General features: G+C 39.5%; 1 protein-coding gene across 3 annotated transcripts in view; it reads left to right on the top strand.

Moving 5' to 3' along the window:
- CALCRL (calcitonin receptor like receptor) overlaps positions 1 to 22,089 on the top strand; it is a 64,113-nt gene that overhangs the window by 25,326 nt on the left and 16,698 nt on the right. For all 3 annotated transcript variants that reach the window (XM_066189519.1, XM_066189517.1, XM_066189518.1), the window contains exons 2-8: positions 7,055 to 7,154; positions 8,135 to 8,279; positions 9,813 to 9,923; positions 10,844 to 10,956; positions 13,372 to 13,463; positions 19,365 to 19,491; positions 20,877 to 21,030. In XM_066189519.1, coding sequence (XP_066045616.1) covers positions 7,104 to 7,154; positions 8,135 to 8,279; positions 9,813 to 9,923; positions 10,844 to 10,956; positions 13,372 to 13,463; positions 19,365 to 19,491; positions 20,877 to 21,030 — 793 coding nt within the window. In that variant the 5' untranslated portion in view covers positions 7,055 to 7,103. The remainder of the gene's footprint in view (positions 1 to 7,054; positions 7,155 to 8,134; positions 8,280 to 9,812; positions 9,924 to 10,843; positions 10,957 to 13,371; positions 13,464 to 19,364; positions 19,492 to 20,876; positions 21,031 to 22,089) is intronic.

The raw sequence follows: 22,089 nt of genomic DNA, 5'->3' as shown, positions 1-22,089 counted from the left end.
ACAAAATCAGAAGACTAGAGTGCTTCTGACATTTCCATGGAGGGTTTCTCTCTACACTTTTTTCGCCAGTTCTGGCCAAGTCATTGACCAGAGGTGAACCCAAAGTGGGGACACTGGTTCTGATGCAGTGGCTGCACCAGCGCTTTGTTTATCCTGGCAAAAGCAGTTCCCTTTCCTGGCCACCTGCTCCCTCCCCATCCTGCTCTGAGCTGCTGCTGTGCCATGGGCCACCTGAAAATTAACAATTTCATTTAAAAATCGAATTTTGAAACCTTATTGCTTTATTTATAACTGAATGAGAATATATTTGTGCATAAATATTCACACTAAATGGGAATCTAAGGAAACTGGTGTAAAGCCTGTAAGTTTCATAGGATATGCTCAGCTGCCAAACTGGGCTGGGGCCAATGAGAAAAAGCCTGAGTGGTAAACTCTGGAAAAAAACCCAAAGTCCTGGTACATTTTGCTTAACCCGTTTTCCCATTGCCTTGTTCTGACCTTGAGAAAAGTCTTTGAACTGTGGAAATACTGTTCTTGTAAAATTAGCATGTGTCAATGAAGAAATAACAAAAAAGAAACTTTTAAAACTCAGTCAGTTGAGAAAATGACTTCATGTCGTAAACATTTTCACAAAGGAACCTTTGGATCTCTTTTGGGTCATTACTTGGTAAACAGCATCAAACAGAGTCATTCACATAAAAACACAGTGTCTGAAAGGGGCACACAGGGCAACAGTACACTCTGCAGCTTTTAAACAGCAGTGGCTTGGAAAAAATTCCACTTCAGCACCTCAACAAGGGGAGTTACACAAGTCGTAAGATTATTTGATGAATTCATACTGTCTTTGCTTTAATTCAAAACAGAAATGATTTTGCTTGAAGGTGGAGCAATTTTCTTTGGAGGACTACACTGTATTTTTCACATATATCGTAGGATTTCTCAAGTTGAAAGGGACCATGAGGCTCATTGAGTGCATCTCTCTGCTCCTGGCAGGACTGCCTAAAATTAAATCCTTTGCCTAAGAGTATCATGCGTATATAAATGTATCTAGGCAACTATACTTATACACCTAACAATGTGGGAGCTCTCCAACTTGTTAATAGCATGAAATCCATGGAAAAGAACGAATGTCATGAGCTATTATTCCCTTTTATTTAAAATAGTATGTTAATTGGAATATCCGTGCCACATCACAGCAGTTGTTTTGGAAGAAGTAAAATTTCAGGGAAGTTTACTGGATATACGTCAACCCATTTTTAAAACTCCTGTAACAGGAATATAATAAAGTTAAAAAAAATTTAAAAGGGAAGTGCCATAACTAAATCATCTTGATCCATCAGCTATGAGAATTTAATCATTCACTAGTCTGCCATCATCTTCCTTTCTGTTAATAGTTGTTTCTAGGATGTTTGATAGTGGATTTGCAGAGAGAACTTCATTCAGCAGAGCAGCCTCCCTTCAGAGTTGCTTTAGGCTTGAGTGATTGCTCTGGAATTTTAGCACCGTGGCTTGCAGAACTTTGAACTGAACGTGGTGAGTTATGCCTGGCAGCGTGTGTAGCTATGCTGATGGATTTTAGGCATCAGAATACAGCTGGGTTAGGGCTATGGGGTGAAAAGGGTTAAGCTTATAAAATAAGCATAACAATGTGCTTACACAATAGTAGTCAAATAGCACTCCTTGGAAACTCTGGAGGCATTAAGAACTATAAACTGTTGGAAATCACAGTTGCATCTCTTGAGAGTAAAGCCCCAGCAGTCCCTTGGTAAAGATTTTATTTTGTCAGAATCTCTGTTGCCTTCCTTTAACAACTAGTTCCTCAGGAGAGACAAATAATTTTACTTCGCTTCAATATTTTTGAAATTCCTAATGCTGCATTTCTTTGGCAGGGTCAGCTGTCCTGCTAAGTTGTAACTGTAACCCTGACTGAGTCCTTGCCATTCTTCCACATGGCATTGCATGATCTGGACTGCTGGCTTCAGATGTCCTGAAGTCAGTAGCAAGTTCATCATGTTGGACAAGGAGGGGCAGTCTTCATTATTTATAGGGAAAGCATGGAAAGCACAAGGGCCAAGAGAAGACTTTCCATTGTAAAATCGAGGAGGAAATACTCTTATCGTTTTTATCATTGGAAATCCTGTTTTAAGGAGCCAAAATTGGTGTGATGGACAAAACCACAAAAAAAAATCTGCTCTGCAGTCTGCTGTGTGGAGAGGAGCAATGTTGACCAAGGGCAGAAATTGCAGAATATGCCAGGGGAAGAACCTTGTAGACATTCCCTCCTCCAAAGTCTTATTCAGAGAGCTTTGTTGTGGTGGCATTTTTTGCTCAGTTGTTTTGGTTGGTTTGGATTTTAACTGGACCCCCTCAGAATAACTTGCAGTCTCATCCACACGTGTGAACTGATCAAAAGAAGTGTTGGAAAATAGAGGAAAACTACCACCACTATCACTCTGTCATAGGTTCTTATAACTTTAGGTGTTACTGGAACTGGCCACGAGCATTGCCAATTACTGCTAGTAAATTCTGTTGGGTGCAGGTGACAAAACTTATCTGAATGGTTGCCAGAAGCTATTCATGGGAAGAAGCACCCAGGAGTAATTTAATCTGCGTAATCTCATATGCAGATGGTTCTGCAATCTCTGCAAGGCTTCTGACACGCAGCCAGAGTGATGCAAAAACAACAGCAAAAAGTGTGCTAATAAGGAGAATGCAAGATGTGAAACATCTTAGTGAGCCAGTCCTAATTTCCTCCTTGCACAGACCAGTACCATGAGACCAGCACAGCACATGGCCCAGGAATTAAACAGCAAAGACTTTCTCTTACTGAGCTCAACTACCACCTGCACAAGGAAGGTGCTGTAGAATAACTCAGGGATGAATTGAGATATGCCACTGTTTTTCTTTGTTTCTTTTAATCCTCAAGAAGACAGTTAATGCCATTGTGCCACAGCTTTGTCCTAGGAGAAACTCCTGGAAAGAAAAGTAGAGAGAGAATGGTTGTGTTTTATTTACCTTGACTTTCAAGCTCCATAATTATTAAGAGGCTGGAGTAATTCCCACACAGACAGCTGTGAGCTGTTTACTATGGGATACCACTGAGCAGTTTGTTCAAATCCTGGCAGAAGTGATTCCCTCAAAAAAAAAAAAAAAAAAACAAAAAAGAGGCAGATTACCCAAATAGGAATATTTCCAAACTGCCTTGCCTTGTTCTCTACTGTAAGTGTGGAGATTTTGCAGTCCATGTGCAGGACTCGGTGGATCTGCTGTGTGTTACTGTTTGGCTGGTGCTGCCCACTTGCAAAGCCCTTTTAGTCAGAGAAACATTTCCCAGAAGGTTGATGTGAGTGAAGATACAAGTGGAATCTCTATCTGTAATTCCATTTGAGGCTACTGGTTTTGTCAGTTTTGGGGAGGTTTTTATCAGCACTGCAATTTGAACAGCAATTCAAATTAGGGACACTTTGAAAAGTATTGGGCATTTTCCAACTTTTTGCCTCCATCTGGAGGTGAAACAAGCAAACTTTGCCTGAAGTTTTAAATACTTCAAGTTGTATGCCTCCCTCCAAAAAGAACCAGAAGTAACAGTGTCAAGAAAATACCCATTCTGAAGCCATTTTCAGGTGAAGGTTGTAGATCTGTATGCAAACATGTTTAAGTTACAGAACACTGCAAGGTATATAATTTACACTGCACGAGATTTGTGGCTTTCTCTTTGTTGTAATTGGGAGTGGTTGTTTTGTTGGCTTCTGGGCAAATCAAAGATTGCCAATTAGTGAAAAACGTTCGGGCATTTATGGACGGGTCTGCAGTGTCTAGGTGGACTCTCCTCCTGTCCCGCTCCCACAGAGTTGCATTGTCTTTTGAAGTCAAATTTGAGAACTGCTTGAGGTGTAAACCGCCTGTGTTTTTTGTTTTGTACTATATGGTTTTCAAGTTCAATTTTTTTTTTTTTCTTTTTTAATGACTGCTTTTTTTAACCCTTTTACTGTGTGGTTGAAACGGGAAGTGTCTGGAGCTCAGCAAGGGTGCCACTTACTCCTGGGAGGATGGGGAAAAGTTAAAAGTAGAAACAGCTGATGAGGCAGGATGGCTCTGGAGAGAAAGCAGGAGGAAGAGAAATGGGAACATCTGTTAAAGCCATACCAGTGACTATTTTAGCTAAGTCCAGCTTGCAGTTCCTTTTTAATTCCTCATTCTTCAGTAGGTGTCACTGCTATCAGTGACAAACACAGCGTAGGCCTTGGGAGTATCGTTAATGGCAGCACCTTTTCTGTTGTGGTTTTGCTTAGGTTATCCCAGTCTTCACTAAATGCACAAACACGCACCAGGAATAAAATAAAATATTTCAAAGATCTGGAAGATTTACTGTTACAATTCCCCACTATGTTCTAACTGATGTTCCCTTTTAGTGGGAAGATAGTTCAGCCAGAGGGCTGCCAGTAGCTGTGGTGTTAGACGTCTACACCACCTCAGTTTCAGTCAATGCCTGCCATCTAAATGTAAATCCCTGCGCTACTGACCTCTGTGCAGATTCCCACTGTCAGAGTGGAGTCAAGGGATTCCGTCAGGACACTCATAATAAGCTCAATCCAGGACAGTTCTTTTCTCTGCCCCACAGTGGATTTGCAGACTTACAATAGCAGAACAACTTGAGAAGCATCAATATTTAAGGAAACCTAAGAGTGGTGTCTTTTCACTATTAATTTCTTGTGTGTCTAATACCTCCCAGCTTTGAGAGGGAAAGAACTTTCAGAGGGTTAGGTTTGGTTTGTATCTCATCACAGCTGATGATTAATAAAAGCAGCCTGACTTTCATAGCAGTACTGGCTTGCTGCCTCAGTCCATGGAATATATTGCTGTCCATCCCTAAGAAAGTTCTTAATTTTCCTTGGAAAGGGCTTGTCCAGACTAACTGGAATAAATGTTGAGTGAATGAATCCATGTAGTGATGCAAGAAATGCTTTCCTGCAGTTCAGACAGGCATCTGAATGACCTCCATCCTGTGTTTTGTAACTAAGTCCATAAGTAGTGACGTTTAGAAAAAGGTGGTGGTTGGGTTTTTTTTTTTTTTTTCTCTCTATACGTTAGTAACTGAGAGAAATGAGTGGAAAGCACAGAGTGCATTATAGGCCTGACTTAACATTTTATATCCTGGGAAGACTTAATAATTTAGCAGCAGATACTGGAGCAGTGGATAGAAAATGTCTACAAAACCACTCGGTTTGAAAAGACTTGGACCATTAAAGGAACTGAGCTAAGGGATGACTTTTGATATTGTGAAACAGAAATAAACTTGGACTCTGAATCAAAGCAGATCATTTCTGCCTTTGTTTATATGATGTTGTATCTTTTAGATAAATTAAAATAAGCAAGGCGAAGTGAGAGCAATATAAAAGCATGCAGTTTAAGTTTTTCATCTAACATTTATTTTAGCATAAAGACTTTTGGAATTGTTGCAGAGAAAATTATTTTGAGCTCTTGTATACATGTATAGAAAAAAACACACTAAATTACGGTTTCTATTTTCTATTTGGTTCATCTCTTGGCTTGCCCTGTACACATCATTTGTGGATTTTAACCCTGCACAGATGTGCTTTGTCATACTCGGGAGAGTAAATACTATTGAATTGCTTTACAGTAAGTTATTCATTCCAATTTCCTTAGAAGGGCAGGGTTTTTTCCCCCTAGGAAAACAGACACATCTGTAAATGAATGAAACATGTGATAGGTTTCAATTAATCACACTTGCCCCCAGTTGTCATGCAGAATTGAGCTCATATTGCCCTTCTGGTAATTCAGATATATTTTAGATATCTGTCTTTTGTCAAGCCTTAGTCACTGCACTAAGATACTTAGATTTTTCTATAGTTAACAGATCAAAGTCTTTAAAATTATCTATTTACTTTAGTTCTTATCATGTGGGTTTTCCAGGGAATTAGTAGTTCAAACCGAGGATAAATTTCATGTATGCTAATTGGTCTTCCTCTAAGTGTTTTCCAGTTTGAATTTTGGAGCCTCACCTGTGCAATTTGCATGCCACTGGTCAAAATAGAAGGGAGATTATGGATACAACTTTAGTCTGGGTTAAACAGGCATAGCTAATTTTACAACACATTTCTTGTCTTTGCATCAGGCTGTGCCGTGAACAGCAGTGATTTCGTATTTAGTAGTTAATATGTCCTACAAGATGCTGTTTATTGAACTAGAGTTGTATTAGGAGGACCCAAAAGTAGCAATGTTGAGTGTTTGTTTTTTGTGACTGAGGCAGGGCTGGTTTTAGGTGTTTTTTTTTTTTTTTTAATGAGTTTTTGTGCCATTCTCTCTGCTGGCCAATGTAGAGCCAATTGTTTGTCATATCCCATTCTCTCATAGAACATCACTATAAGTGATGGATAAGAAAAACTTCCAAAGATGAGAGCAGGTGTGATGTGAGGGCCACGTGGCTTGGGTCAGGACACAGGTTTGTGTGTGGATACAGCACCCACAGCCCTGTGAATTGTCTGGCAGTGGGCTCTCTGAGCTGGATGAGCTGTGTGAGCGACTTTGGGTCTTAAATCACAGTGTGAGAGTTGGAGTGAATTCATCTGTGCCAGGGAGCTGAACTCATGCACATGTTACTGCTTTAATTTCAGCTGAGAATAGCCTCATTAATGCTGCTGCAGTGAGATACTTGGAGTTTTGAAATGTGGTTTAGTTGTAATAGCTAAACTGAGTATGCAGAGGTCTTTTTCCACGATGCAATCAGAAGAAAAGCTCTTGTGTCAGTTCCAGGCTCAGCTTTGTGATCTTCTTGGGATACTTCAGGACACTGAAATATGAAAAGACAAAACTCTTTGACATTCCCCTTCCTTTTGAGGCAGTTTTCACAGCAGGGTTACATTAGATAGATAGTCTACATGCTTCATAAATAATGGTGTATATTTTATGCTTTGGGTGAAGTTTTCACTTGAAGAATCAATTTGTTTTAGTTCAGAAATAAAATATGAAAGTCTTTTATCAGTTTTGGCTCTCATTAATTGCTAAATTTCTCTATTTTTTTTTTCTATTGCAGTTTGAGTTCATTCAGCTACAACATAAGATTGATTGCACCAGATATAAAAATGACAAAAATCTGGATCACATTTTTGCTGCTCTCCTTATTGGTTACTATGGTGAGTCTTATGAATTTTTAAAATCACTTCCAGTTTTAAAACCCTGTACAGAGTACCATAGAAATTATTAATATGGAAACTCAGTAGGAGCTTGTCTTGTGTTCAGATGTAGCTTCTGCACATCAGGGTCTTTATCTACCTTCTGTTGTCCATTAAATTCCTTTGGCAGAAGAACAGAAATAGTTTTTATCCAGCATATTCTTTGCTGGCTCAGAACAGTGGCAGTGGACAAGTGGCACAGAGGCAGTACCCTGCAGACCCCAAGAAGAGGAGGAGACCACCAATTGAGATTCAGAGACATACTCAGAAATTTTAATTTCATCCCTTGTACAATGGTGGTACAGTATTTCAATCTGCAGCTCTGTTTTTCTGTGAAGCTTAGTAGCTTCCCATAAAATATTTAATTACTATTAAAAATGCACCTAAAAGGTTCAGGTTTTGGTCAAGATCAGCTTTCCTAAGATATTTTAATAACTGTCGAAGTGGTTGTCTGGTCTTTTGAATAACATTCTCTGTTCTGAGGGTTGACTTTATGGTTCACCAGACTACAGAGAAACCAAATAGCTCTGGACAAGCTAAATGCCTCAGTGCATAAAATGTATGGAAGGTCTTTTTTGTAAAGGATCATTTTGGGCCTGACTGAAATGTCTTTTAGACTAAACTTCGATATATTTCACTGGGTTTTACAAAAGCTGTTCATATGCTTCAGGTCAGTGCTTTCTTTGCATGTTGCCATTCTTATTTACAAATCTTGTCAATTGCTCCTACCCCATGCTCATTCAGGAGACATTTATCAAGATTCAGTAGTAAGAATTGCTAAATTACCCAGAAAAAACATAAAATCATATTGTCAGTAATAAGATTTGAAGATCACTCCCTTTTCAGTAAAATAATATTTAAATATTTGACAAGATTGATGTTGAAGAAGTTTGTGTGGGAGCTTGCACGTGGTTTGCTGCAAGAAGTGTTTTTCCCCTCAGTTCTTTGCCAGTGCCACTCCAGCTGAGGGACGCCAGAACGCCACAATGGACTTTGCCCAGCTGAGCGTCACACGGAATAAAATCATGACAGCACAGTATGAATGCTACCAGAAGATTATGCAAGACCCTGTTCACAAGAAAGAAGGTAGAGGTTGTTTTCTCATGAGGTTTTACTAATGCAAGTGGTCAACAGATGAATTATTACAGTAATTCTGAATTATTATATTATATTACAGTATTACCGAATTATTACAGTAATTCAGGGTTCTTTAGCTCTATTAATTTCTTATCTTGCTAGCAATTATTTGTCAGGTTGTAACAATATTTTCCCAGTTTTTTATAAACATCACTTTGGCATGCATGAAGTAATATGTTAAACTATCTGCCCATAGCCCCACTTCTGATATTATCACAAAGCTTTTTATTTCTGATGAAATAAGAAAATGTGTATTTAAACAGATATCTGTATTAAAAATCATGAGTAATTAATCTTGCCACCCTATTTCATTTCATGCTCTTATTATACCTCTGTCTGCCTGGGCACATCTTCCTTTAAAAATTGTAGGTATCTAAATCCACAGAGCTTCCCTGCTCTGAGGATTGTGCTGGTGTCATTATTGCTTTTCCTGGCAAGTCGCTCGGAGCTGACCTCAGTGACTCTCTACCTGTTGCTGTATTCCCTTGGTAGCTTCTGGAAATACTGAGTGGCTTTGGAGGGAAGGAAGGGTGATTGTGTTCTTTTACGAAGAGATTTTTCTCTGAAATGATTCTTTGGAGGAACTGAGTGGCTGAAGGTCAGAAATGGATACCAATATGGCAGTGTAAGCTTATGCCAACAGCTTCAGAAAGATCTGCACAAATTTGAAAATCTTCAGCTGAGGAGGAATTACACGTCGTTTGAGAATTGCAGCCTCTGAGATGGGGACATTATTAAGTCTTTAAAGGAAAACTGAAGCGAGATAATGAAAACATCTCGAAATTTGTAGAGAGGCACACAGTCATTCTGTGTCCCTTCTGGGAAAGAAGCTGTTTATAAAATGCCAGCTCATTCTGCAGGGAGATTTATTGTAGATGTTGAAATGTGTGTGAGCAATGAGGCATTGGAACAGGCTCTTGAGGGACACTGGATTCCCTGTTCTTGGGGCACTTAGGGAAGTGTTTGTCCACAGTGACTGCTGCAGGCTCAGGCCAGCCTGAGGCAGAGCAGCTGTGGCTGCCTCCCAGCCAGGCTTTCTCATGGCTTCTGGGATACAACTGTGTTCCTGTGAACGAGCGAACATATGTACAGGCTTGGTGTGCATCCAAAATAGAAATAAATTCAGTAAAACCATCTTTGAAAGAGTGAGGCTCTTTGCTGAGATACATTACTGAGTATGAATCGATTTAGGGTTTTTTTGCCCACCTTGTTCTAGATCTGTCGTTTGCAAATTGTAGATGTAGGCCATTTCAAAGTGAATGAGAAAAGATTTTAAAATGTGTTCAAAGAAATGTAAGTATGTAAATGTAAGAAACGTAAAGGAACTATCTCTGTTAAGCGAAGTTTTAACCAACCACTGCTAATTCTTTACTTTTTTTTCCCCACTGCTGCAAACTTACCTTACCCAGTCTTCCATCTTACCTTTAAAAGTCTATTCTGAAGCAAGAGTTATTTTATTCCCAGGTCTCTATCTGTTTGCAGGTCCCTACTGCAACAGGACCTGGGATGGCTGGTTGTGCTGGAGTGATGTGGCTGCCGGAACCGTGTCAGTGCAGCGTTGTCCTGACTACTTTCAGGATTTCAACCCATCAGGTACGAGTGCATTGATTCCTACATCAATGTATTTCTCACTGAAATGAGGGTCTGGGGGCTTGATGTCTCTTGTTTGCCTCACTCCAGTCATTAATGCTCCAGGATTTCAGAAACTCAAGACCCATTATTTGCTTTTTCCTTTTCTCACATAGAAAACTGACAAGTTACTTATTTTCTTTCCTGAATTGTGTCCCTGAAGGATTCTGAAGATTAGGGAGTAGGAACTGAGGTTAGATCACACTTTTTTCCTCTTAGAGATGAGCTTTTCTGACAGACGGGCAGAAATATGACTTAGTCCTTTACCTCAATTTCACAGTTGAAATTGACAAAGAGTTTCTCCCACCTTAAACCACTTCCTGTTTCTGTGGGCTAAACTTTGTAAGCATGTGGAAAATTTCATGGATTTCTTTGTATTTCCCAGGGTCTTTTCATGCCTCTATTTGATGATAGAAATCATTGGGTTTCCAGCAATTTTCCAGTTTGGTTCTTGAGCAGTTTTGCTATTTATATTTTTCTGCCTGTCCAACACTAATTTATAGTGGTAGGATGTTAGGCTTCAGTTTCCATCTTGGGTGTTAAGCAAGCCATTTAAATATTCTTGTCATTTCATCTGGTAGTTCTCTAACAGTTAGTTCAACGTATTTTGATACTTAATGGATTGGAGAGGGAAAATCTATTTGTTTTCTTAAGGAAAATCACATCATCGGTTCCCTTTGCCAAGCAAAAGCAACGGCCTCAAGTTTCTCAGAATTCATAGTAACAAGCAAAGTCTCTCTAGTCATATTAATAAAGCTGTCATTTGTTTGCCAATCTTTATTAAATACTTGGCATCAGGAGAGAGAATGTCAGTGCTGCTGACTGTTGTGTTTTTCTTTCACTTTTCTTCTTCTGCTTTTCACTCCATCAACTTTTGATTGCAGAAAAAGTTACGAAGATCTGTGATCCAAATGGGAATTGGTTTAGACACCCAGAAAGCAACAGGACATGGACAAACTACACCCAGTGCAATATCTATACCCATGAAAAAGTGAAGGTAGGAGAGGAATGAGTGCATGGTACTCGTGTCAAGAAACTGAGCCGAGAATCTTTACAAGTTTCCAAACTCAAAAGGCAGCAGAGTTGATGCAACAGTGCTTTGAGCAGTTTTCTATATATCAAAAGTAGGCTCTGTACCTGTGTGGGTCTATGTATAGATGCTATTTTTATAGACTTCAGTCTATCTTGAATGTGCACATCCATTAAAAAATTAAGAAAAACAAAATCTCTGAATCACCTCTTACAGTTGCTTTGTGATTTGTGAGGATACAATGGGCAAAATTGCATATTTTGCCCCATTCCCCAACTCTATGCCCACTAATAATCCTTATGTTTATGAAACATTCAGTCATGGGAAGAAGCAATAAATTGAAACTGTAAATTCCCAAGAACCAGGAATACAACCCACAGACCAAGAGAGGCTGTAAATTAATTTGGACCTCATGTTCAAGGACTCAGTAGTAGCAGACTGTGTCAAGAAATCTGACCTGTAATAGAGTTTCATACTGCCTGCACCATTGCTGTTAAATGCCTTAGGGTACTTACCTAAACACCGTACCGGGCAAAAGATGGTTTCAGATGACAAGGCATTTCATTACCGCTTTTTCTCAAATCATGAGACGCTGATTTTGCTAATGGCAGTTTAATTCTGTTAGCAGAATTGCCATAATTCATTGATCCTTGCTAATATTCGGCTGGGAATGGAGGATGTTATTCAGAAAGGAGCAGATCTATGACCGTCCCTCCTTATGAATAATGAGGTAGTTTCCCTCAGGCAGTTTTGCCAGGATATTTCAACTCTCACAAGTCTGAAGCCATTGTGTGGACTGACAGCTCCAAAGAAAGCCTTTCTGCTTGCTGCAGTTGTGTGTTGTTATCTCAGCAGCATTTTCTCCTCGCTGTGCTTGGAAGGCGAGTGAGACACTGCACAGTAACTGTGCCTGTTGTGCGTTGTTAATTCTCAGCAGTGCTTCCCACTGTACCACACATAGTTCTAAATTGTGGGGCAAGCTAAATCCTTACAATTCACCTCTGCCAAGATTGGTCACTGGATGAGGGGGTGATACAGGACAGGGATAGAATGTCACAGAATGACTGCTGTCATTTATACATTTATACATCTCACATTTAGCATTTTGATTTCTCCCACTCAAAAATTTTTCACTTTCCAAATTTCACAATAAGTTCCACTTACACCTATTGCATTGCTGTTTGGGGTTGTTTTTTTTTAATAATTATAATTAGAAAATTTCTAGCACACATCAAGAGTTACCCTTGTGTCATCTTACAACCTACTTAAAGCTTTACCTGTTATCTTTTTTATATTCTCTCAAAAGTCAGTATATATAGCAAGGTGCAATTACTCTGTCCTAACTTGGAATGATCAGTTCAGGGGATACACAGAGTTTGCAGCATGTGAGCATTTGGAATGTGTGCTCCAAGTCCTCCCTATGGAGCCCAAATAGTTGTGCTTTATTGTGAGAGTATAAGGTGCAACCTGAAAATCTTCATTTCCTTATGTGTCAAATGATAACCTTACATTTAATGCAGCAAGGGGTTTTTGCAAGACAGATTCCGTGACTGAAAGCACAGGTTTGTTACTTTCTGACAAAACTAATTAATTACTATATTAACTACAAGAATTCATGATAACATGAACATATTCCAAATATGTTCAAAATATATTCAAATTCATATTCCAAATATGTTCAAAATCACCAGGGTTTTTTTTTCACCTTTTGTATCTACCCAGATTTTCATAATTCCATAATTGGCATTAGGCTTATTTAACATAATGTGGAAACATAATTATGACTATTTGGCATAATAGTTTTCACTATTTTTGAGTCATTGTTAATTTTTTTCATGACCTTCCTGAAAAGCTCAATAAAAACTGAATTTCCAGTATCATAATCATCACTCACCTTGAAGGAAGTGTCTTTAAATGCTGAGAAAAAAAATCTGTGGAGAAAAAATTAAATAAATTCATAGAGCAAGCACATGCTTTACTTAGGAGTTGAGGAGGAATCAAGCCTCAGACAGCAATGAACCAGTACAGGAACTTAAATAGCCAGATTTACATAAATACTCAGAAAAAAAACCCATAGCCCTGTTTATTGGAAGCTTGGTGTTTTAACTGGTAAGAGGTAAATTTTAGCGATTACTTCAGTTAATCTGCTGTGTTCCCTATGCAGAGAGATTGTAGTAGGATAGTTTTTGGCAGGATTGGGGACTTGTTCCATCATTACCTGAAATGGTTTTGGGTTTGGTTTTTGTTTTTTTGTTGTTTTTTTTTTTTTTTTTTTTTTTTACTAGTATTATAGTCACTTTAACTGCAAGAAGAGATGTACAAATATGTGCTTTATCAGCAGTAGCTCTGTCTGAATCACTTGGCTTTGTTTTTGTGTTGCAGACTGCTCTGAACTTGTATTACTTGGCCATCATCGGACACGGTCTTTCAATTGCATCACTTCTGATTTCTCTTGGCATATTCTTTTATTTTAAGTAAGTATATTTAAAATCCTTCATCAAATCCCAGAGGTTGCCACAACCCTAGTTTCAGTGCTTTGGGATACCAGCCATGCAAATGAAATTAGATGGAGCAGAAAGGTGAAGAAAGCCAGTATATAGGTTTGCCATTGGACTTTAGGTTGTAACAAAAACGGGGGTTTCTTTCCTCAGAAATCTGAAATAAAAAACCTGCAAGCCAAAACCTGTAGAATATACTGAAAATAGGAAATGGGAAAATGTTTGTTCATTTTGGGTTTGTGATGTTTGGATTTTTTTAGTGATAAATTACAGTGTGGATACTAGGAATTGAACAAGAGATCCTTGTGGGTCTCTTCCAAGTCCGGATGTTCTGTGTTATGCCAAGCATCAACTGAACCAAAGAGCAAGTGGAAACCAAAATAGTGATGACATTTGATAGGTACAGTAGCATTCCAACGTGGTACTCACTAACTATGACAACTGTAAGGGAAGTAAGGCTAAGAGCTACAGTAGAAATGGAAATAATAAAAATAATCCCATTTTTTGATTCACAGTATTGTGTATGACAGGCTTGTCATCTGCTGACTAACAGGTATTATGTGACCTTCTTAAAAGGAAGTTTGAACAGTGTATCACCACTGACCCAACAAATGATAAAATGCACAGGCCTTTTAAAATTAGTCTTATTACTTCATATTTGGTGACCTTTTTTTCCTTCCCTGTGGAAGACTCCTTTTCTTTTTCTTTTCCTTTAAGAAGCTGCTGAGGGCTGGTGGAAAGGTGAACCCAGGAGTGTTGCCACATGGGCAGAGCTGAGAAAGACAAGCTGTTCCCTGTGCCAGCTGCTGCTCTGCCCAGTGTGGGCTGCCCTAGCCAGCCTGGTTTAATCATTTCATAAACACCTTCTCCTTGGCAAGGCACATCTGCTCCTCACACTCACCTACTCCTGCCCCTGGACCCTCCTGCCTCACTCCAGCTTCCATTTCCTCCTGACATTTAAATAGCAATAGCAGATACACTGGCAGTGGATGCTGCTCTTCTCATGCTCTGCGCTTTGATTAGGTGGAGGCACCTGGTAGCTGATAAAAAGTTCTTTTTAGTCCCATCTGGCTGAAAGCAGTGCTCCCACTTCAGCTGTGCATTATTTCCCCAGGCTTCCACACCATTTCTGCAAATCCCCAGCAAACAGGAGTGTTTCAACTTTGTAGCCTTTCTCTTGAAATCCAATATTCAAGATGACATTTCAGCTTCTTCTGATCTCATTTCATGAGGAAAACGCATACAATTGTTTTTCAATCAATTTATTTTTGTATGGTCTGTAAAAACAGTGCTTCGCCTTTCCAAATTCACTTTCCTTCCACAAACTCCATGTGTGAAATGGCTCTTAGTCCTTATAAGAACTTTGATTTTGCATAAAAAAGGTCAGTATTGCTGCAATAAACATCACAAAGTTTAGCAGACTAAATATCTAATGTGACAGGAAAACTGCTTTAACACAGGGGAGAAGAAAAAGATTTAGAGTAGGATATGATTTTATAAGTTCACAGGGAGTCAAGCATGATTTTTCTATACCACAATATGAAAACCAATGTAATTTCATCTTTGCTTGTGGCACTTGCTGCAAAAGCAGGTGATCTGCTGTGCTGCCATCCTGTGTCAGGTTTGTCTAACCATCCAGGGATTTTCTTCTCTGGGAGCAGGATCATCCTTCCTCAGAGAACCACATGGAATGAATCCAGACCCACAAACCACATTTTCTAGACTGTGGTTATGTTGGGATATAAAAGGAAATTACTAAATTCAAAGGAAGCTAAAGAAAGTCCTCGGCAAGCTGTTCTCTTGGGATGTACAGTTCCTCTAAAGTATTTTTAGTAGCAGGAGGGTATTTAAGGACCTAGATTAATACCAGGATGTATTATGTATCGGCTAAGGCTTGGATAATTATTCATAGCTTTAACAGGTGGACTTTTTTTTTTTCTATTGTGGGGGGGTGTCTTTGAATTTGTTATTTCCAAAGCATTTATTCTGTAAGTCAACTGAGAGTTTCCAGACAACATTTGCTGGATTTCTTATCATTAGGATATCTTTAGATTTGACTAGAAATTGGGAACTTTTCCCCAAAGGAAATATCAACTGTTTGGGATTTGAATTTTAGGACTAAAATTTTTCTGTGCTTTATGTTTGCATTTTAAATTTTGTTTCTTCTTCAGAAAATTTTCTCCTTGGAAATACTTGTCCATCTTGTGACTTGTGTTCCCCAAGTGCATTGGAGTTCTTGGTTTAACAGAATGTAATGGGCCATAAACTTGGAACTCTGAAGGTCTCTGAAAACTCGTCTATGAGACATAAAAGTACCTTCTTGCAGTGTCTCTGCTTTCTCATTCTGTTACATACTCGAGATCGTGCACGTGTTGTAAATGTTAAAACAATCGTATGGTTTTCATAAAGAATGAAAAATGAGGCAAGAGAATACTTAAAAAAGCAGTGATGTAGGATAAAGGGGAGCTACAGTTTCAAAGATGCCCCCACCCCTCCCAACAAAACCAGAGCAGCCAAAAAAAAAACAAAAACCCCACCTGAAATAAAGGAGTTGTTGATCAGGTGTCATGTCAAATGCCAGGACAGCATTCTCAGAGGAGAGCAGCACTGTGTTAAAGAGAGAGTGGGCAAGGCACTGATTATTGGATTGTTGTGGAGATAGAAGCTGCCTAGGTCACTCGGTTAATGTCATCTGAACAGATAATTCCCCTTAGGTCCATACGTGGATCTCACTGGTTGAGTTTTGCAGTTCTGAAATGCCTTAAAAACTTAGATCTCAAACCCACTTAGGGGCTTTTGAAAATGTCACCCTTTTTTCTTTTGGAGAAATTAAATCTTCCCTAATTCCCAAGGTACACAGGAGTTGAAAAAAGAAGGGAAATAGGTAATTTAGTAGGAAGTCTGTTTCTATTTTACTACACATGGCTTAATTGAGGGATTGGTCATTCAAATGTACTTAGATCATAAATATGAGAATTAAGCGATAAAGGATATTATGTCATTAAGAAAAACAGTCAGAAAAAAAGGATATAGGAAGGATAACAGAAGAGGGAGGGTGGGGAAGCTTAGGAAAAATCTTTTTATTATAAAAAACAGTCTTAGTTTTTAAATGTCATCAGGCTTGCTTTCTGTTTCTTGTCCGGTGATCCTTTCAATCCTTTCATGCATGGGTGGAGGTGGGTGTGGATGGGTGTGTTTGAATATTCAACAGGAACAGCTGCGGGATGACCCGGGGAGATGGCCCCATTAGCTGTACGTGCTCTTCCTTGACTGAGCCTTGAGTCTTAACAATAAGCAGACAGAATTCCAGAGTTTTTCAGGACTTGTTTACACATGCCCTTTGCTAGAATCAAGTATTGTCTCTCTTTTCATATATAAACGATACAGGGAAAAAAAAAATATAAAAATACATTTTGAAAGAACGTAAGACCCTGCATGTTATAATAATTAAAGTTTTGTACTGGTTTAGGGCAAATTTGTGAGAGAATCCATGAATGGGGTCCCTCTGGGAAGCAAACCCAAATGGCCCCTTCCCCCAACCAGTCCAGGAAAACAACTTCCTTGGAGAAAAGTGGAAAAACCTTTTAATTAGCAAACAAAGTGCCCACAAGTATAAAGAATGAATAATATGAAGTAATAAAATCTTTTGTTGTTCTGAAGTGAGATGGTTGATTCAGAAAGTCCTTCCTCAGCTCGCTCAGTCTCTTATCAGTCCCTCCGGAGGTCCAGGCCCCAGTGGGCCACGGGTGTGAGCTCCTGCTGCTCCTCTGGGTTTTTCAGTCCAGGACAGGTTTAAACAATGCCAAGAAAAAGAAAAAACCAGCCCAGAGAGCTTCTGCTGTGCCTCAGCTAGCTAGAACTAACCGAGAGCAAAGCAGGTCTCTGTGCTTGTGTGTGCCTGAGCCAAGCACAGTCCGGGAGCAGGAATGCAGAGGAGTGAATGCTGTTCTCAAAACAAACTCTGTGCATCTTCTTTGTCCCCCTTTGCTCTCGGAACTGGTCTCACAGCAGTGATTGTCTCTCTCCAGGATCCTGCTTTATGAATCTCTGCTTCATGCTCCTCAAGGTTGCTCCTCCATCCTGATCCTCCCCTTACCAGCTCACCTCCTCCTTTATCTCACTCATCCTTACCGGCTAGAGCTGTTACTCCTCAGGGGCAAGGCTGTATTGGTTAATTAACATAGCTGTTACTTATCAGGGGTTACTTAGTCTTGAAGGTGCAGAACTTAACATACAGCCTAAACAGAACAGACAACTGGGGACAGCAGCATCAAAAAGTCACCCCAGGACAAGTTTATCCATTTGGGGCATTAAAACAAGATTCAAAATCTTAGAGAGCCTAATGAAATAGATCTTTTCCTCAGATCATACACAACCCTGTTTTCCATATTTTGGACACTTTTCCTTTTGTATTTTCTTCAGCTAAACGACATGTGGCAACCAAAGGTCCCTGTTAAATGGCAGCACTGGTTTCTAGAGGAGTTTTTTTTCTCCTGTTTTTAGTGCCAGGGGCTTGCACTGTCTCAGGGCTTGCACAGTGTATACTGTGAGCTCAGTCCAAGGAACTGTGGGTGCTTTGTACACTGCCCTTGTGAGAGCTGCAAAGGATGCAGCCAAGATCTGCCCAATATCCAGGCTTATGGGGCTGTCCTTTTCTTTCTGTGGGTCACCTTGATTGTTGTTTCATCTATCAGCAGTTTTCAATATACTCCTCCAGCTTTTGTGAAGATTCTATATCTGCATTTCTCTGAAAAAATGTAAAGGTGTGTCTCCCTTCTGTCCTCTCAAAAATGAATCACCGATGTCCCTCCTTTATCTTTTCTTCCAGGCATGCTATTTGAAGAGGCTAGAAAACTCAATTTATTCTTTTTCCCCTTGGGTGACAGTTTAGACATGTCCCCTGATGCGCTTTTGAATGTGTTTCTGATTTCTCTCAGTGGTATGTGTGTAAGTGGTGGATTTTCTGCCCCAGCTGGTTATTCCAAAGTGTCAGTCAGCTGCTCTCCATCTCTCTGGCCGTTAACTGGAGCCAGGCAGGTCTGGGTATAGAGCACAGACTCTGCACCAGAGGCTTCAGTAGATGCGGTCTCCAAAGCAACCCAGGAGTTCACTGGAAAAACTTGAATGAGACACTGTCCCTCCTCTTGGAATACACTGAGTTATTCCTGCTTCCTCTAGAACGGCAGAAAAACAGAAAGTTGCTGCACCTATGTTAAACATTATTTGATATAGTTGAATCCCTGGGTTTTTTGTTGTTTGGTTTTTTTTTTAAGTCCTTCCAAAGATATTCTCTCTTTAGTTTTATTGCAAGATTAATAGCAAACCTTAGAAATTAATACAATAAAATGCAGTTCTTTAGGGATGTTATAAATATGTCCTGGAAATTGTTTATAACTCAGTTATACACAAAAGTCAGGGGGAGATTTGCATTATTTTGCTTATTTAGATACTTCTCTAGTTTTAAACTGAAGGAAGAAAAATGGCAAGGATATGGGTAACAGGAATTACCCTCAAAAGATCTGAACAGATTTGGGTAAATGGAAACAGGGTAAGACAGCTTTGTCAAGCACAGGTGTCACAGGTAATTGGGAAATTCTTCATGGACTAACCAAAAATCTTCTGACAATTATTATCAGCATTTAAATAATTTTCAGCTGGCCACTACAAAGCAGGTCTTTCACTATAAACATATTGGATCTAAATGTACTTGCTTTCTTCCTTTTGGTGTATTAAATTTGCTCTGGATCTGAAGAAAGGGTTGATGTAAGACTTGTCAGTAAAATCAAGAGCTCTAGCATTTCAAAATGTCAAGAGTTGTCCCCAAGTACACATAGTTGTCCTCCCATGTACTCATTTGTTCTTGTTTCTCTTTTCTAGGAGCTTGAGTTGCCAAAGGATTACCCTGCATAAAAATCTGTTTTTCTCTTTCGTTTGCAACTCTGTTGTAACAATAATTTCACTGACAGCCATTGCCAACAACCAGGAATTAGTTGCAACTAACCCAGTAAGTGAAAGTCTGTTTGCCAGCCTTGTTTGTTTGTAGGTGAGTGTCTTGAGGAGCGCAGCGGAGGTGGAAGCTGCACAGCTGCTGAAATGCTGTACAATGAAATGCTGTATAATGAAATGCAGCGCGGTTCCAGCAGATGCGTGACGTAGCACAGCAGATGTCTCACAGTGCCTGGGACATTGCACATTCGAGGTTGTGAAATAGTGAAAGTGCTTTAAGGGACTGAGCCTCTTCCCAGCTCCACAGGGTTGCTTTTGCCCTGAAACAACTGCAGGAAAGCCTGTTCTAGGTGATGTCAGGGAGGCTGACAGCTGAATTCACCAAGGAAGGGCAGGGAAAAAGGTTTTGCAAGGTATTTTGGATCTGTCTGCTAGTTTCTTACGGCTTTAACTTGGCCATCTTCAGTTAAAATAAAAACTTTTTTTTTAATGTACTTGTTATGAAGTACATAAACAAATCCCTGGCTCTGGCTTTATTGTTATTTAGACATGGAAGATAAATCTTAATTCTGTGGAAGTTAGGGTTAAACTTCAGAAGCTGAATCCAATAAGAAGATAATTTCCTTTTCTCCTGTAGAAGCAGTCATCAATGTGCTGGAAAACACACCTGAGATAGCTGCTAATAATCATCATCAAGTGACTTAGGTAGCAGAAAATGGTAAAACAGTGTTGGCTTTTGGTTTGTTTTAAGCCAAGTGAGAGAACTAGAACAATCAAACAAGCAGCAATATTGGAAGGAGGGAGAAAAAGATTTAATGTGACCAAACCAAAGTTAGCTGTTGCTCCTTGTTCACAGCCTCACATTTTAGACTTCCCAATAAATTATATTCTAGCATTTGAACTGTAGAATATATTTTGAATTAAACTAAATACAGAGAGATGCCAGGCTCCCCCAGAACCTACTGCAAGCTCTTCGTCCCTTGGTGCAGTTTTGAGTAGGTTAAAACTGGAAGTATTGTAAGCATTTTAAAAGCATTAATTGTTCTCTGGGGTAGCTATATGTTGTGATGGGTAAAACTGAGAAGGGATTACTCACATCGAAGTACATTTCTTGTGGGGTTACTATCACGTCATTTAAGGATTTGGAATGGTTGAATGTGACAAAGTTTGCAATAAGGCAAAATATCAAAACAGCATTCTGCCACGCTTGAGGACCTCAGGGGCCTCGTGTATGAATAATAAAAATTGAGACTTAGACCATAAAGTATAAGATTGTAATGCCTTAAAAATTTTATTTTAAAAAGTAAATAAGTATGTAATTGCAGTGGAAAACTGAATAAATATTACCTCGAGTGGTATTTTTTCCACTTTGCTAATAAAGCTCTCAGATTTCTGCAAATTAAAATTTTAAGTTATACTCTCCCTTTTTTTTTTTTCCTGCAGGTTAGCTGCAAAGTGTCACAGTTCATCTACCTGTACCTGATGGGCTGCAACTACTTTTGGATGCTGTGTGAAGGCATTTACCTGCACACCCTGATTGTGGTGGCTGTTTTTGCTGAGAAGCAGCACTTGATGTGGTATTACCTTCTTGGCTGGGGTATGTGATTTCACCTTGTGTATTTTCATGTCAGTGCAGCCTCTTCCTCCTTCAAACATCTCTACCTTTGCCTCTCTGAGCTTTGAGTGACTATGGCACACCCCGATCTTTGTCTGTAGTGCTTTAACAAGCTTAGAAATATTCACGTAGGCAGCTGTGTGTACCTCTGCCGAGGGAGAGATTATGCATTTCGGGAGTCAGGAAGTGACTCCTCCTTTGTACAGAGAAAATAGCCTCCTATTATAAAAAAAGACCTTAAGAAGTAATTATTCATTATTCCTCACCTCGAAGATGTTTATTCAGGAATGAATGTTTGTTTTCAGAGAAGTCTCGCCATGCCTAGGGTGGAGGGTCAGAACTGAGTTAGGGATGGCTGAGGATTTATTTTTCCAGTGGTTCCATTTGACCTATATTGTTCACTAAGCAAACACAGAATGGCTGTAACTGAAGATCTCAAGCAGTCTTGGTATCAAAACTAACAAGGCAAGCCTGCTCTCCTCAGATAATGCACAAGGGCTTATTCACAGAGTGAAGGTGAAGGCTCTGGCAGCCTGGCTGTATTGGCACACTCAGCTCCAGTGTGTTGGTACCTGGGTCCCTGTCCCACTGCAGGCACAGCTGAGACGTGGCTGGAAGGTCACAGGTGCTCAGCAGCTCCTGAAGATCGGGTACCACCGAAGTGTCAGGGGCCCCAGATGAATATTTTGCTTGTTCTTTCTAAATTTTTTCATTTGGCTTGATTTCCTGAGTCTATCTTCTAAGTTGTTTTCTAAATACAGCAAGGCATTGATACTTTGTATTCACACCAGTGAGAACATGCTCACCACTGGTCACAGTGTTAAAGCTGTGCTTGTGTACGCAATCATCATTTTAATATAACTTCCTATTTGGTGTTACTGCAGAATGCAGCCTGAAAAACATCTGTGTTAATGAAGATCACTTGTTATGTTCTGAAAAGTGAAAAGTTGATTTGCTTTTCTTGTGTGTTGCCGTGGATTTCTTGGCAAGTCAGTGGGAATAAGGTTTCACACAGCCCTCAGAAAGAAATCTTAGAAAAGA

Source organism: Chamaea fasciata, unplaced genomic scaffold, assembly GCF_029207755.1.
Source record: "Chamaea fasciata isolate MVZ Bird 193981 ecotype frontalis unplaced genomic scaffold, bChaFas1.0.hap1 SCAF_8, whole genome shotgun sequence".
NCBI lineage: Eukaryota > Metazoa > Chordata > Aves > Passeriformes > Sylviidae > Chamaea > Chamaea fasciata.
This window is presented reverse-complemented; position numbering and strand designations above follow the sequence as displayed.